This window comes from Micropterus dolomieu, linkage group LG06, assembly GCF_021292245.1.
Source record: "Micropterus dolomieu isolate WLL.071019.BEF.003 ecotype Adirondacks linkage group LG06, ASM2129224v1, whole genome shotgun sequence".
Taxonomy (NCBI): domain Eukaryota; kingdom Metazoa; phylum Chordata; class Actinopteri; order Centrarchiformes; family Centrarchidae; genus Micropterus; species Micropterus dolomieu.
The window spans coordinates 1,996,311-2,013,340 of NC_060155.1; the positions used below are offsets into that span (position 1 = coordinate 1,996,311).

Sequence of the window (17,030 nt, forward strand, 5' to 3'; positions counted from 1 at the left end):
ATTTAAAAAGATATTAAACGTTCTTTTATTTAAAAGGTGTTAAAAACATCAACTACCTTGGCATCATAACTCCTCCTCAGCTGTTGGTTAACTTGACCTACCTTCAGTGAGGAGAGCAACATGCGCTTTGCCGATATTTGGCGCCATCTGTTGTTATGGGTGTATATTAACATTTAAAGTCTTATACCCACAACATAAGACAAGTTTCTAGGGGGAAAAACTCTTATATTCCGATAGGGCTGCAACTACCGACTATTTTTATTATTGCGATTAGCGATTAGCCTTTAAATTAAACCTGAGGTTGTTTTAGGCATGTGCTAATTAACAGTCAAGACAATAAAATAATTTCCGCTTTCAAATATGCATCTTTTAATGAACGTTTCTGCTGCAGCAACAGAAAGTTCCACTAAAATCACATCCTGATAAGCAGCTGATCTGCTGTTTAGTGATGGAGCTTTCACGCCAGTACTGCAACCCCCCGGGGCGAACTGACCCTGTTTACAAAGAAAGGAATAACGTCATGCATTTCAGTTGCCGAACTGAGGGAATCAATAATAATGAATTTGTAGTAGACAGCGTTTCACAACAAATATAGTTTCCCCAAACTCAACAACTCACAAAACTCCGTGATTTTTTTTTAAGGGAGTTTGAGGCGGATAAGCCACCGCCTCACGCACAGAAGAACTGTTTTCTCTTCTTTAGAAATATGAAATTGTCCGGTGTTGTCTAATCTTGCGCACTCGGCAGCAACATGTTCTCCAGCTGAATGTCGTCATGAGCGATGCATCGTTTATGACTCTAAAGTCAGGGCATGTCTGGAATGTGAACGCGGACGTTGTGCATCATAATTATGTGCTACTCACAGCACCATTACGGTAACAATCAATCAAACTGACCAACTGTATAGAAAACGTTTCATCTTATAACGTGAAGTAACACTGCTTTAATGGGGTGTCTTCATCATCCACAGAGACACGACGTTACGCGCCTCCTCTCCAGATGCTCCGGTGTTTCCAGGAGAGCTCAGCTTTGCTGCAGTTCACGACCTTTCTGGCTGAGTGAAGAGTGAAATGCTTGCCACACAGCATTTCACTTTAGGTTGTGGAGGTGTTACTGCAGCTCTGATGTTGTTTTAGTAACGTTACTGTTCACATCACTTTACTCTGTTAAGCTGACGGTGTCGTTACGGCCCGATGACGTCATGAACGAATCGATTTTAAAGTTCTTGGCAACAAATTTAATAATCAGTTTTTGTCGACTATGTCGATTATTCGTTGCACCCCTATATTCGGACCAATACAGTACAACAAGGATTTTCTCCGAAAAAATCGAAATCTCTTTTTTAAGAGAGTCCTGGCCAAAATTGCTGGAAACTAATTCCAGCTCCATCAGATTGTATCACAATGTAGATATGAGATGCATGTTTATCCCAGGAGAACAAAAGGTCTGTGTTTACACCAACAGATGTTGTTATTTAATACAAACATTCACTGAGTGACCAGAATTACAGAGACAGCAGTGAAAGTGAAATCCAATACAGCAGCCTGCAATCACCTTAAAGGGATCAGTTTACACACATTACAAACACACAGATTTTCTTATGTGTAGATTAAATCTGTTGAAGAGCATGTTTTCTTGTGGCATCAGTCCATGAAGATAGTTTTGAGACATGTGTATTTGGTTTTTGCTTTCACCCCCAATACAACTTTGGTAAATAGAACTTAGTTTGTAGAGCTCTCAGCATCAAATAATAACCTTTAACAATACAGCAACAGCCCCACAGTGTACTGTTCCAACACCACAGACAAATCCAAGCACAGTATCTCCAGGTGTGATTTTGTGTCGGAGTGTTGGGGCTGTGGAATAGCACAGTGATGTGATGCTGTATCTAGACCCATGTAATGTTCCCTCAGTAGACAAGAGAGCTTTTGGAAATCATTTCATTTACTATGTTGCAGATGAGAAGATGGATATCAGTTTAATTTCTGTGACCAGTGGAGATGTATCCTTGGCTGTCCTTAGCCTAGCTTAAGACTGGAAGCAGCAGGAAACTGCTAGCCTGGCTCAATTAAAACAAAGAAATTTATCCAGCAGCTCGCAACTCCTTCTGATTCACATGTTTATCTTTGTTGAACAGGCATAGACCCAGAAATATTTGAACAGAAACCCAAAAGGGGCTTAAATATAAACCTTTTCTATATGTTTTTACTAGAATGAGGGAAGATTGAATGCTCTCTTAGAAAAATAATCTCTTGCAATTGTTATACATTTTTTTGTTATCTTTTAAGTGGTCTGTATCATATAAAGTATTTTTGGAAAGGATTTCTCAGTGTTGTTTCCATGATTTTTGAAATGTAATGTGCCAAAGGCGGGAAGGGTGAGCCAGGCAGCACTGACTGTCATAATCTGAGGTGTTGCTTTTTGTGACCGAGTGAATTAAGACAACTGGACCAGAGAAGACGTGTGAACATGACCAACAGCACAGATAGAAATCTGTTACTGGGGACTTTCTGCAGTTTATGTCCATATGTAATGCCTGGAGTTCTCTGGGAACCCCCAATGAATCCTTTAAAGTCTTACTCAATGAATTTAGTTTTCAAACATCCCAAATATGTCTGGTTGAAATTTGGGACAATGTGTATAAAATGATGGACAAATCATTTTCATTTGATGGAGTTGTGCAGCCATTTTTTGAGTCAATTTAAACATCATACAGCTTCAAAGATGATCTGAAACAAGCTGATACAGACTTTATATATTGTGCTGTCAGACACTGTGTAAATATCTGATTTTTTAAACCTTAAAGCTACTTCAGTAGAAATAAGAGGAAAACCAGATGTTACCAGCTTAAATGAGACTAAAACATTTCTAAAATGTGCTTTCAAATTAAAGAAAGAATTTTTGTCAGCCACTGCTGCTGAGGAAAGTTTGACTGTTGTCGTTGATTTAGTCATGTTGTCGCACAGAAAAAGAGTTGGTAGTTCCCCTGTAGTCCCTGCTCAGGCGCACAACAGTACAGAGTTGTTGAGAGAAGCTTTCTCAATTCTCTGCTCAGTTTTTCATTCTGTGTGTGTGTGTGTGCGCACGCTTGCTTGCAGGTCCCACAGTGCTGGAGGTGTTCAACACTCTGCTCAAACACCTGAGGATGAGCGTGGACTTTGAGCTGGGCGAGAGCTCGAGGAGAAACTCCAGCACCAGTGTTTCTTCTGGCCGCGGGAAAGAGAGCGAAGAGAGAATCGTCCAGAACGCCATCATTCAGACCATCGGTACAACAGGCTGTTTACTTGCTGTCTTATTATAGTATAAGTTCATATTTTTATGTATGTGTATCCTAAAAGAATCCTCACGTGCCCGTATCCACATCAAAAGACTCATTGCTCTCTGTCATCCAAACCAAAATCTCGTTTTCATGTGATAGTAAATACATCAGAATAAGTAGAAGGAAGGATGTGTTTTAACTCTCCTACAAAGATAAATGGCTCGTGTTCGAGTGCTGACTCATCGCTCTCCTCCTGCCAGGCTTTTTCGGTGGAAACCTCCCAGACTACCAGCGAGCTGAAGTCATGATGTTCATCATGGGCAAAGTGCCAGTGTACGGGACCCCCTGCCACACCTTGGACACTGTCAAGATTGGGTGAGTCACACACTCATCATCCAGAGACCCTGGGGTTCCCACATGCCGCTGCTGCGGCCAATCAGCTCACAGTTCCCAAAAAGCCCACTGTAGTGACAGTTTGGCTCTGAACGTGTTGGCTCCACTCTGTATTTTCTTTCTCAGGTAACAGACACAGAGCATACCGAACTGTTTGAGGTTTGTGATAGAAACATGGCCCTGGTTTTACCACAGCTGCTCTTTAAATCATAAGTCCAGTGTTCTGATTTGAGAAATAATGAGCACTCAAAGGGGGAGAATTATATTTTATCCTTAAAAGTGTCCCGTTGGTGCATAAATCAGTCGGCATCCCTTGACATTGAATGAGGCACCAGCCAAACATCCATTCCACTGTTTACTTCAGAGCTAATTAGCAATTCATAGTTTTCACGTGACGTCACACTCCAATGAAAACGCTCCCTTGGAGGGAAAAAAGACATTAATTTCCGTTGCCTGCCAACCAATATGCAAGTAATACACTGTTAATTTGAGTTTGTTACTTTTTGCGTTGCCAAAATGCTGGATGGTTGTTGTGTTTTCGGATTTACTAATCGAGACAAGCCTGAGCTGTATTAGGAGGTAAGGGATTCCCCAGAAGGTAAAGGTAGGCTAAACATTAACGCAGTCGAGTGGCGGCAGGGACCTGGTGGTTTTGAACGGTAGAAATGCGGCAGTGGATGCTGTACCATTATATGGATCAGATATGTCCCATATCCTTGCAGTTTGTGTTCATATCTTTCTTTTTCTCAAGTTGAAAGGTGATCCAAATAAAATTTGACTGCTTTTGCGGCGTCTCCTAGGGGCAGTCGCGGTGTGAGCTGCTATGTTGGTTGTTGTTTTGCCCTCCAGGTCACCGCGCATGTCACTGAAAACTATGAATAAACAGCATCAAAAGGTATCTGCTGTTGTTATTCTTCTATAACGCTGCACCACAACACAAGGTGGCCAGCTCTCTCAGTTGCTAGCAGAAGTTGTCTTCTAACAGTTTATTTCAAAAGTACTTTTCACTGCAAGAAGTAATGTCTTTTGTCACTCCAGGATTTAAAAGGAAAACCAACATTTGTGGAAATATGCTTGTTTGGTGTCTTAGTCAAAGCAAGATTAGAAAAGTTGTTCTCAACTTTTTTGGGTACAAAGAGGGCTCCTCCATGGCTACAGGGCTCCATGAGACACAACCTTTGTTCCATCCTCTCCCTTCTTTCCTGTCATCACTCTACTGATGCTATCCAGTAAAGCCATACAAATGGCCCAAAACAACTCCTCACAAGTTGCTATGAGCTGTAAGTAGTTCGCTAGCTTCCCCCACCGGCACTTGTGGATCTTCTCATCTCCAAAAACGTTCGATCCGCCATCAATTTTCATTAAACTGCTTGGAACCTCAATGGAGGTGATATGAAAAAAAGTACCAGGTACAACTTCTCCCTAGAAAGCCAACAAAGGTGACTCGAGCTGGTACCATGTGGTAAAAATGGAATTAAAATGGCCAAAAAGGTTGTTTACATCCAACACCAAACAGCAAAGCCTATGCCTTGCATCATTTTGTTTGTCCTGATATTATTCCTGAGACCCAGAAAAACAAAATTAGAACTACCTACCCAACATTAAGAAAGAAATTCTCAGTTATGTGATTTCCTCTTGGATCCCTGTTCATTGTTGTTGTTTACAATAATCAGCTGAATATATTAACCTGTTTCAACTTAACACAAATAGTTAGATTCATGCTTTTTTTGTTGTTGACTGAAGGAGGTGAAACAAAACAAATCACATGAAAAAGTTTTACATGAAACACTACACTCATGCAGTGTGTAGGGAATGAAGATACACTTGCACTTACACTCTTATCTTAATTGTGTCTTAATCTGTCCTCACTTCACCTCTTGGACACCCCACTGTAAATCCAGCTCCCTGGTCACTGAGACGACAGCTGCTCTCCCACCCCCCACCCCCTCCAAAAAAAAGAAAGAAAAACAAGCTAATCCCTCTGACCTCAGGAGTGCAAGAACAGATAATCCCAAATCAAACGTACACCGTGCTCCTCCTCGCAGACCACAGGCTCACTCTCCCTCCAAGCCCTAACCTGCCACGCAAAGACTTTGAAAGAGTCATCCATGTATTTATAACGTCTCGACTAGACTGCTGTAACTCTTTGTATGTTAGAGTGGATCAGTCGTCTCTCCATCGGTTACAGTTGGTTCAGAATGCAGCAGCTCGGAACTAAAAAAGCGTGAGCACATTACCCCTGTTTTAGCCTCACTCCACTGGCTTCCTGTCCGCTTTAGGATTGATTTTAAGATTTTAATGCTTGTTTTTAAAATTTTAAATGGGTTGGCACCTTCTTATTTATCAGAACTTTTACATGGACACACTCCGGTCAAAGCACTGAGGTCATCCAATCAGATGCTCCTTGATGTCCCCAGATCCAGGTTAAAAACTAAAGGTGACCGAGCCTTCTCAGTAGCTGCTCCTAATCTTTGGAATACTTTACCTTTTCAAATAAGAAATGCCCAAACTCCTGACACTTTCAAATCCTTGCTAAAGACCTATCTTTATTCATTGGCCTTCAAACAGAGTTGAGTAGTGACATTTATTTTATTTTTTACTTTTTCTACTGTTGTCATGTATATTTGTTGTCTATTGTGGAAAGCACTTTGGTCAACTAGTGTTGTTTTTAAATGTGCTATATTGTAGCATGACTACTATGTTTTAATAAATTTATGAGAATTAATACAAAATTATGAATTATAATATTCAGAGAATATTCATTCATAAATCTCTCGTGGGGCATCACCGGAGATCCAATTCACCCAGAGTCTCCGGACCACTAGGTAGCATTTTAATAATTATACAGTTATTCACTAGTGATCAGTTAGTTAATAATCGCTCAATTATCTTAAATCAATCAGTCAGTCTCATATCGAAGGGGTAAATTCTCGTGGCAGGGACTTGGAGACAGGCAATACACACACACAATTACTGTGGAATTTATTAACTAATTAAGGTGAATATAAAAATGCAGTTAAATATACATCCAAGAAATAAACAATGGCTAAACAATGAGAGTTCTATTGTGGGGAGAATTTGATTCATGCGGCGGAAGAGAACTAATGAAAGTAGTTAGATGATACTACCTCGATTAAATTTGTCTAGGAGTTTAAGGACTAAAGATAATGGATTAACACACTATTGGACATAACTGATCACAGGATACAGGGTTTTGGTCTTACTGCTTGTCGTTTCTCCCAGCCAGGTTGCTGGTAAAACGTGCGTTCTCGGTTACGATAGCTTAAAACCGTCGGCCAGCAGCTTTCTCTGCCAGGGAATTGCTCCGGAGGTCCTTCTTTTGTCTGCTTACTGAAGGAACTTGCAGTGGGGCCTTTCCAACTCTAGCTCGACAGATAAGGCTTAAAAAGAACTTGGTCATTCTTGAATTAAAACTAGTGTAACTTAACGGACTGATAACTTTTAACAAAATAAAACGCAATTAAAGTTGCTGTTAAACGAAAGAAAGCTGAGGTCGCGGCACTTCGCGTGTGTGCGTGGATGAACAGGAAAAAAATCTAAATCAAATCACTATTTGGTATGACCACCCTTTTCTAGGAACACTTGTTCAGGTAGGTTGGCCCAAACATCTTCTGTCCTGTGGATTTAGGCAGCCTCAGTTCCTTCTCATTTCATTTCAATTAGCTTTATTGGCCTGATTGTTTAGGTAAACAGTGTTGCCAGTGTAGCTTCTCTCACTTAATGGAATCCCAGACAGGCTGGATGATGTTGAGATCAGGGCTTTGTGGGGGCCATTCTATCACTTCCAGGACTCCTTGTTCTTCTGCTTTTGCTGCTTTAATGACATATGCTGTATATTTGGGGTCGTTGTCATGCTGCAGAATACATTTTGGGCCATCTATTTACATGTTTATTTTTGAAAGCATTCTTACTTTAAATCATTTTTCCACACCGGCCTAAGACTTTTGCACAGTACTGTATACCGTATATACGTTATCTGTGTAAGCGTCCACTAAAGGCAGAGTTGGTTAAAAGTGACGGAGGGACATTTCATCTGTTAGAAAAAATGCGACAGGTACTGATAAGAAGATTTCATTCAAGAGATCATTTCTATAATTCAGCTATAGCGACAGCTGCTCTCCTGGCACTCTGTGTGGGTGGGTGTGTGTGTTGAGTACTAATTTGCCATTTAGGAACAAAAAAGACACACAATTTATATCATTGTTTGGTTCTGAGAATATTTGATGTCCTCTTCATTTGCTGTCTAATTTTAATTTATTTTTGGTCACTCAGGCATCAGGGTACCAAGCGGATCCAGACCATGCTGCTCAGCTCTCTGATCATGGTGAGTGCCCGTTTGTACAGATTGTTTTATCAACTTCATCATGCTTTCATTAGTGTAAAATCTCTGTTCGAGGAGTCTTTAATGACTCTACAGTTGGTTCATCTCTGACTGCTTTTCATTCTGATTAGGCTTTATGTTTATAATGGGGCGACATGATATATGGCAAAGTTTGGGGACTTAACAGCACATTTAACAATATGTGCACACTTCATAATTGGGACTTGCTTTGAACTCGAGGGTAAATTATGATTATTCATTTTTAGTATATACTGTATTAACTTAAAGGCAGCTAGATTTACTGTTTTAGTGTTTTCACTGCTCTAAGATGGTTCATCATTTTCCCTGACTGGTGGGCAGTACTTCAGCTTATGACTGACATGTGACCATAACAATTCACATTTACCTCGATTAGCCTAACGTGACATGAATCACATAGCCTTGCAACTAATGATTATTTTCATTATCGATTAATCTGTTGATCATTTTCTCGGTTAATTGATTAGTTGTTTGGTCTATAAAATGGTGAAAAATGTCGATCAGTGTTTCCCAAAGACCAAGATGATGTCTTTTCCACAACCCAAAGATGTTCAGTTTACTGGCATAGAGGAGGAAAGAAATCAGGAAATATTCACATTTGAGAAGCTGAAATCAGAGAAGTTTGGCTTTGCTTTCTTAAAAAATTACTAACAGATTAATCGACTATCAAAATAGTCTCTGATTAAATTAATAGTTGACAACTAATGATTAATTGTTGCAGCTCTATAATCACGTGAACTAATTTGGTAATTGGTGATATCAAAGCATTATTTTGACACATTCTAAAACGTAAAATCTAGAAATATATGACACCTAATTTAATAAAAATCAGCTTTAAGTTCCTCTGTATTGTATCTGTATTGAACAGTGGTTGAATTGTACATTTGTATCAGGAATTGCAGATAATGGAAAGAGTATCTATGTAATAAATCATCTTATCACAATTAAATGAACCATGACTTCTAAACACAGTTGGTTAAACCTTTTCTGTTATCTGGACAAATCCTCTTTTTATTTAATTAAAGAGATTTTCATTTTCAAAATGAAAGTCAGTTTTTGTGTCATAATGTCATCTTCTCCACTTTCATAAAGTGTTTATTGATATTGGCCATTTTATAGGTCTGACAGTTGAGGGTTAACACTTCAATCCTCCATAAAGACGTTGCGCTCTCCTTCATTATGTTCTTTTGTAAGAGACCAAGATGAGGAGGCACAGGTGGCACCAACACACCCAGCAGTGATGCACACACACATGCATGCCTCTCAAAGCCACAGCAGCACGCACACACTCACTTGTTTTCCTGCAGCATCCTCATGCGCTGCAGCCGTCTGTGCACATTCTTTATTACGCCGTCTGTTTGTCCTCGTCTCCCCTCTTCTCACTCCCCTCCTCGCCACCACCTGGCTTCTCAGTGTAGCTGGAGGAGGGGTGAAAGGTCAAAATATTTATAACGCCGTGCTGCGGCAGATGGGGCCGAGCAGAGGAGGGGCAGCAGTGTGTGTGTGTGTGTTCGTGTGTGTTTTATTGGTGTCAGCTTGTGATCTCTTGTGACACTGCAGACTGTCAGGGCCAAACCCAGATGTTTGAGGGCTGCCAGTCAGGGTGAAGGCAGAAGCTGAATCACTTGCTGGTTTGGTCTCTCTCATATTAGGTAGGTGTGAACGCAACTGGAGGCACTCAACATGAAATCCACAGAGAGACAGTTTAGACAGTAAGAGCGGTAACATAAGAACACTGCAGGAACTGGAGATGTAGCAGTTTACATGTATCTTTTCCATATGTCCTCATATTATAAATAAATGTCAAAAATGTGAGACTCCATGTGATGCATGGAAGTGGTAAGAAGTGGTGCTAGAAAAATTCTAAATAAAGAAGATATGTTTTTAATTGCTGTTTAAAAAATTCAACAGCGCTCTCCACTTGTTTCTATCGTAGGCAGCTCCACAAGTTGGGAGCATAGCTGAAAAAAGCTGCATCTCAGATTGTCTTTCTGGTGGGGTTTTGAGCAACTAAAAACCCAACAGTAGAGGATGTTGGTGCTCATGAAGGAACATAACTTTCTAAGCTGTTGAGAGCTTTGTACACAAGTAGAAGGACTGTAGAAGCTACAGGGAGCCAGCACAGTGTACCACAGACTGGAACCAGTATTGGAAACTGCCTGAAAGTTTGGAGAGAATCCTTGGTGATTGGATTATTTTAGTCTCAATTGCATCCAACACCAGCTGCATCACATCATGTGATGTGGGAAGCACTCAGGAAAGGCTAGAGCAGACAAGCTACCGTAGTTGGAATGTGTCTATCTGAGGAATGAATGCAAGAAAATGAATACTTTGCTGCTGAGTAATATGACAGTTGTGTTAATACACTTCAACCTTCAAATTATTATTAGTTTATCCATTTTATGCCTTGGGGAGATGACAGATAAAATGAGGGGAGAGAGAGGAGTAGAACACGGTGCAACAAAGGCCTCCAGCGGGGTCACTGTTGTGCATTTTAGGCACTTTTTATTCAGCTGCTGGTTTGAAATCAAGATGTCTACCAAAATAAGATGTCAAATAAATCTTATTACGGGGTTCACTCACTGGACATTTTCCAGAGCTTTCAGCCACAACTTGGATATCACTGACATGGTGCACATCCTCAAAACCTCTGTTGGAAAGGTCCTGGATAACGCTACAAATAAGTAGAATACAATACTGTTATAGGAATTTTATTTTATATTCTCAACAATTGCTTTATCAGTACATAAAGTCAGGAGTCATATTTGCATTGGTTTTTCAAATCACGTCCTGACAGACTGTCTCACCCTCAGTTTGGCAGTACACATTATATAGCTATGATCAACATTTGAGGAGGTTTTTAAAAGTTAGAAAACTTTGAATAAAATGCCAGTCCAGGGAGGCTGTCTTGTTAGCAGTGCACTCATGCTGGCAAAAACCTACATAAAAGCTGTTCCAAATCAGAATCTGATCCCCCCTGTGGGACACTGATCATAACCCATCACATCAGAGTCACGCACGACAGAAAAGGTCAACATTTGGACAGTTTCAGCTACTTGTGAACGTAACCTTTAAGCTTTGTTGAAGCAGTGTTTCTCAATGACCATCCCTGTGGATTAATCGCATCATGCTGTGATAAGTCTGCTCACACCTTACTCCCCCTCTCTTCCCCCCTCTGTACCTCAGGTAACCTCTGGCTTTAAGTCCAAGTCCATGGCAGCTGCGTTGCCTCCTCCCTTCCTGGATCCGCTCTTCTCCATCTCGCTGATGGAGGATAGTGAGCTGAGGCAGCTGGTGCTGGAGATCCTGCACAACATCATCGATCGCCATGACAACCGGGCCAAGCTACGCGGCATCAGGTACAAACCTAACATGTCAGATTACTTATAAACAGTTAAAACCATTAGATTAGAAACTCAAGTGCACTTTGTCGGTAGTACCAGTGGATTCGATAATTGGTTTCCCATTAAAAGATGATGTAATTCTGATTTTGTCTGTTTCAGAATCATTCCTAATGTTGCAGCATTGAAGATTAAAAGAGAGAAGATTTCCAAGCAAGATGTGGCATTCATGAAGAAGGTAGAAAATTGAAGCAGAGGTTGCTGTTCCAGTGCAACCCAGGTTGATCGAAACAGAAACTTCTCAGACTTCTACCTAAACACAACACTTTTCCACCGTCACCGTTTTTGCCAAAATGTGCCAAATATGGTTCTATTCACAACTTCTGTCCGTCGCTCATGTGGTTAGCTGTTTGTAATTGTCACATAGTTAACCAAAAACACTAACTGCCCATCCAAAATAAAAATCTTTTGAGCATGCCCATTGCTCTTACCCAGTAGACATAAACTGGCGTCACAAAGTTATGTAAATTGCTCCTTTAAAAATGCCGGGTTGATCAGGCTGAATTCATTCATGTCAAGCTTTTTTTTTTTTTTTTTTTATAAAAAACAGTTACGTGCAGTAAGAGTCGGCTTGTAGAAAAAAAGTGAAATACGTTATCAAACCTACCATTTAATAAGTTAAATGAACCAATACAAAAGATAAGGCACCAGAACTGAAGAAACACAAATGATCGGGTTAGTAAAATAAAATTTGCAGAAATGATTACTTCAGTAAGATGTGGTTGCATCTTCAAAGTTCACATTCAAGGAGGTTGCAGAGCTCATTGACCCTGACAGGAAAAGCCCGGTTCCCATCAGAAAATGACATTTCCAAAAAGGGCCCACAGTTTAGGTTGTTAGCCTGTTAATCACACCTGGGCTGTAACCTTTACCCACACGTCATACACCTGAAAGAACAACCACAGGCTGGAACTTGTCTCTGGATGTTACCTCCGCTCTCTTTACCAACATCACCAGTGCAGAGAGGTCCGAGGTCATTAATGATATTTAATTGTATTCATTAGTGGTGAATAGGAGTCACTGACCTTCACCTTCCTTTAGTTTCCACTCCGAGCATATAAATGCCGGAGCAAGGCTCAGACAGCACGTGTTTTATTTCTTTTCTAAAGATCATCTCAGCAGGAAGAGGTCTCTGACGCTCAGGGTTATTTTAGGCTGATTCATAGTTAATAGGATTCAGCTTTCACTAGACGCCACTGTGGAATTTTCATTTGCATTTTCTAGCACAATAACATTTTCATTTATTTCATGGAGGGTGGAGCTGTTGTGGAGTGCCGTCATAACATATTCAGTATAGGCACAACTAACAGTGAGAAGGCGCTTTTTAAAGATTTACACCTTCAGTAGGAACCAATAAAACATCAGACAGGAGGGAATTCTGAAAGTACTTTGAGACAGACTAACACGCCGTGGGTTTGGATCTTTAGATGAGATCTGCTGACAGTAAGAAACAGCAGCATAAGATAGCTCATAAGTGCGCCTGGTGCCTGAACACCATAGGCCAGATATTCACTTCACAGATGTATCCCACATGGCCAAATGTCTTAGATATTAAGGTGAGGGGAGGAGCAAACCTGACGAGCTGGAACAGGTGTTCAAGAAAGCTGCCTCACAGTCTTGGGAAGCCCAAACATGCAGAAAAGGTGAACGGGGAATGGTACGGCAGTGGCCTCTGTCGGCAAGGTCTTTATTTTCTGGGTCATGGGAGTGGGTCATGTTCAAAGCCTCCTTTGCTTGAAGCTGTGGTATGGGAGGAGTCAACCAAAAGTCTCTCACCATGGTTCCCCAGAAAGGACCTGGGAAACAGTCAGGCACCTCAGGAAGGGAAAACAGTCTCACAGTCTCTCTCTACAATAGTTTGCATGTCGACACTCAGCAGTGGGCATGAGCTCTGGTGGCTGACTAATTCAACGCAGATATAAGCAGCCAAAATGTTGACTTGCCAGGTGTACATCTTTAAAAGACCATTTTTAGTAATATTTCCTCTGTTTTCTTTCTCTTCCTCTTCTTTTTTTCTCACTTTCCGTTTCTCTGTAATGATTTTCTAACTTGATTTTCTGATTCTTGCCTCCTTCGTCTGCAGCATGGCCAGCAGCTTTACCGCCATATCTATCTGGGCTGTAAAGAAGAGGATAACGTCCATAAAAACTTTGAGTTGCTCTTTACTACCCTGGCCATTCTGACTATCGAGCTGGCCAACGAGGAAGTGGTCATCGACCTCATTCGGCTCGCCATCGCTCTTCAGGTAACCTTGGTTATTAATCTTAACAGGTCAGTCATATGATTTGTGGCATTTTATTATACATTTACAAAAAATTCTTATCTGGTTCATTACACTGAGCAAAAGTAATCAAATGCTTTTCTGTGTTTTGTTTATATATTATATAAGGTTGTACAAAGCTATGAGAGTTAAACCAAAACTGTTATCTGCAGTAATGATAAAATCATAAATGGAAAGTAAATTTGTGAATTCAGTACTTCAGTAAAAGCAGCAAAACCGCAATGCAAAAGTACCTGATAACAGTAGAAAATGATTTCTTAAAATCATTGTGTCACTGAGCTGTATCTGTTAACCCTTTTGGAGGTTTCAGATCACCTGACATCAGTCTTATTTATGTCATGTAGAATCTGTAGTCTGCAGACTCCAGCTATTTGAATAAATCTAGTGAAGTATAAAGTACAGTATTTCCCTCTGAAATGTTTTCGGGGAAAGTAGGGATTTGCAACAAAAATACTGAAGTAAAAGTAGCTGAATCTTAAAGTGAATAAAAGATTTCAACTACCTCACTGCTCTGGTTGTGAGGATTTAGTCTTGACTAAATGCTCTAATATCTGCAATAACAACCTCTTACTACATAAAAATTCTTCATGGTGCTTTGAACCCAACTATCGTCGATGTGATGATGGTGTATTTATGGAGTCAGGTGTCATATTTGTTGATGAGTGATTGTGCTGTCATCATCATCAGCAGAGTCCTTAATGTCATTAGACTGGAGACCGCACGCAGGTCCAATAAAGCCTCCTACATGTGAGACGGAAGAGAGGTGTGAAGAAAACTCTATATACACACACACACACACACACACACCAGCTGCATGTTTATGTATCATGATCTTAACGTTCCTGAAATGTCATAGCGTTGTGGGCAAAATAAATACACACACATAATCGTAGTACAATGTGTACCTTCACTGGGAACAGGTCCTAATTCAGGACATTTTTAACCCTATGGAGTCTTACAGAATGAGCTAGCTAAGGTACAGAAAGAATGTTCTCAGATGTATGTGTATATGATTCCTCAGGAAGACCAGACCTACTTGATCATTTCACTGGTATCATGGGAGCTGATGAAACTTACAGGGTTTACAGAGTTTGATTGTGTTCTGTCAAGGTAACGACCCCAGGGTGACACAGGAACCCGGAGAGCTGACTAACCTTACCCCTAATGACGGTTATGATGGGAAATAATGAGTTGTTAATAGTCATGTAATCTAATCTTCTGCTTTGATTAGTAATTAATCTGCAAATTATTTTTTGATTGTGTAATATATGAAGATGCTCATCAAAAAGTTGCCTCTTTAAATGTCTTGTTTTGTCAATTCAGCAGTCCAGAATTTTATAATATTCAATTTACAATGTGTATGTGTAATGTGTGTTTCAATTTGTAACAACGAAAAGCAGCAAATCCTCACATTAAAGCTACAACCTGAATAATTTTCCCTTTATTTAACGTTAAAGTCTAGTTGCTTATTATATTTCTGTCAATAGGCTAATCAATTAATGGACTTTAGTTTAGTTTAAACACTGCTTTATTTAAATCATGAGTTTTCATTTTGGTGTTTTGGAGACTGGAAAATGTCTTGACTTTAAAGAAAATAATACAATTAAATGTACTTTGTTATTCTTGTCTCTTTTCACAAAATATTCTCTCATTCAAAATAAGGCTGCAAGTAGCTGCAAGTTGTGTGGCCTTTCTCTCTGCCATGGTGTGATGATGTTAACACAATCAAATTTTGTTGGGAGCTGCAAATGTGTCAACATGCAAATCCATTTTCTAAACGTACAGCGACAGGAAAAAGAAATAACAGAAGTAGTTTCAGCCAGGGGCTGAACAAAAACAGACTCCCATGCACAGTTTTCAGCTAGCTTACGGCTAACATCTGGACAGACATTGGCTGTTTGGGATGAACAGACCAGCGGTCAGATTCTGCTTCACCAGTGACAGAAAGTGCTTTCAGTAAATTCTTTGTTTCATGTCATCTGTCTCCAATCTCTCTCCACTGTGATCGGTGTCACAAAGAGAAACATGTAAATGACTTCTTCAAATTCTGTAAAACAGTGACTGCTTGTAAAGGAAGATTACTGACGTCTCTCAGTGGTCATTAAGAAATGTGACTGCACTGAATCTTTGAGATACTGATTTAAAACCTCCAAAGACAAACATTATAAGTAGTTAATGAGTAAAAATGCCCCTTCACAAACAATCCTAATCTTTATATTGATTTCTTCATGTTAATGTGTTTGCTAATATGTGACTGGTGTGTGCAGGACATGGCTCTGGCTAATGAGGAGAACATGCCAGTGTTTACTCGTTGCGGCATCATGGCATTGGTGGCGGCATACCTTAACTTCCTGAGCCAGATGATCGCAAACCCTCCCTTCTGTCAGCACGTCAGCAAGGTGCATCATTCTGTCTTCACAGTCATGTTGCCAAATGTCATCTATTAGATTTGTGTCCAGTTTGAATGTTGAGGAAGCTTCACAATGCTTGAGCTCTTGGTGGATTTTAGAGACCATGTTGTAAACATTTCCTCTTGCTTTGCAGACTGAGAACTTTAAGTTTATTATTATGCTGATGACGCACTGTTATTATTGACTATTGATTATTATTTGTAGTTATTGTCATTTTTCTTTATTGAACACATTTGCGGTTTCTGCCGTTCTCTCTCCAGGTTATAGAGCTGAGGAACCTGGACGCTCCGTACCTCCTCCCAGAGCACATCTTCAGAGACAAGTGTCCGTAAGTATCCACTTCTTAGAAGTTTGGAGGTTTAGATTTATAAATCTATCCGAATCCAATCTAACAGTTTTTTAAAATGCATCATGCTATTTGGGCTGACTCTCGAACCTCAGTTTCTCACATTCTGCTAAACCCTTAAATCTCTCATTTGTGTTTTAACCATTATTTATCAAGATCTTTTTCTGCTGCATGCTGTTTAAAGAGGTGGTATTATGCTTTTAGGCTTTTTCCCTCTCCTTTATTGAGTTATATATCTTTTTTGTGCATGTAACAGGTTTGCAAAGTAAAAAAGTCCAAAGTCCAGCCCAAAGGGAGTTCCCATCTCCCACAGAAAGCTCTGCTCTGAACCGCTTGAAAACAGCTCGTTTGTAGTCCAGCCCTTCACTTCCTTTACTTGTGACGTCACTATGAAAACGCGTCATAAAGCTTGCCAAGCGGCTAGCGGGGTCAGGCACGCCCTCAAACCAAGCTAGTCTGAGAGGAGGCCCTTTGGCTCGACTCGCCTTTGTTTGGTTTTCCATTGTAGAAATGTTGCACCTGTACCTGCTTCCAGGTACTTTTTTTTGTATCACCTCA

General features: G+C 40.2%; 1 protein-coding gene across 5 annotated transcripts in view; it reads left to right on the forward strand.

Annotated features, from left to right (window-relative positions):
* The window catches only part of efr3a (EFR3 homolog A (S. cerevisiae)), a 254,822-nt gene that overhangs the window by 198,649 nt on the left and 39,143 nt on the right, over positions 1-17,030 (forward strand). For all 5 annotated transcript variants that reach the window (XM_046052401.1, XM_046052402.1, XM_046052403.1 and 2 more), the window contains 8 exons: positions 3,099-3,266; positions 3,520-3,634; positions 7,946-7,997; positions 11,220-11,392; positions 11,537-11,612; positions 13,518-13,679; positions 15,983-16,114; positions 16,387-16,454. In XM_046052401.1, coding sequence (XP_045908357.1) covers positions 3,099-3,266; positions 3,520-3,634; positions 7,946-7,997; positions 11,220-11,392; positions 11,537-11,612; positions 13,518-13,679; positions 15,983-16,114; positions 16,387-16,454 — 946 coding nt within the window. The remainder of the gene's footprint in view (positions 1-3,098; positions 3,267-3,519; positions 3,635-7,945; positions 7,998-11,219; positions 11,393-11,536; positions 11,613-13,517; positions 13,680-15,982; positions 16,115-16,386; positions 16,455-17,030) is intronic.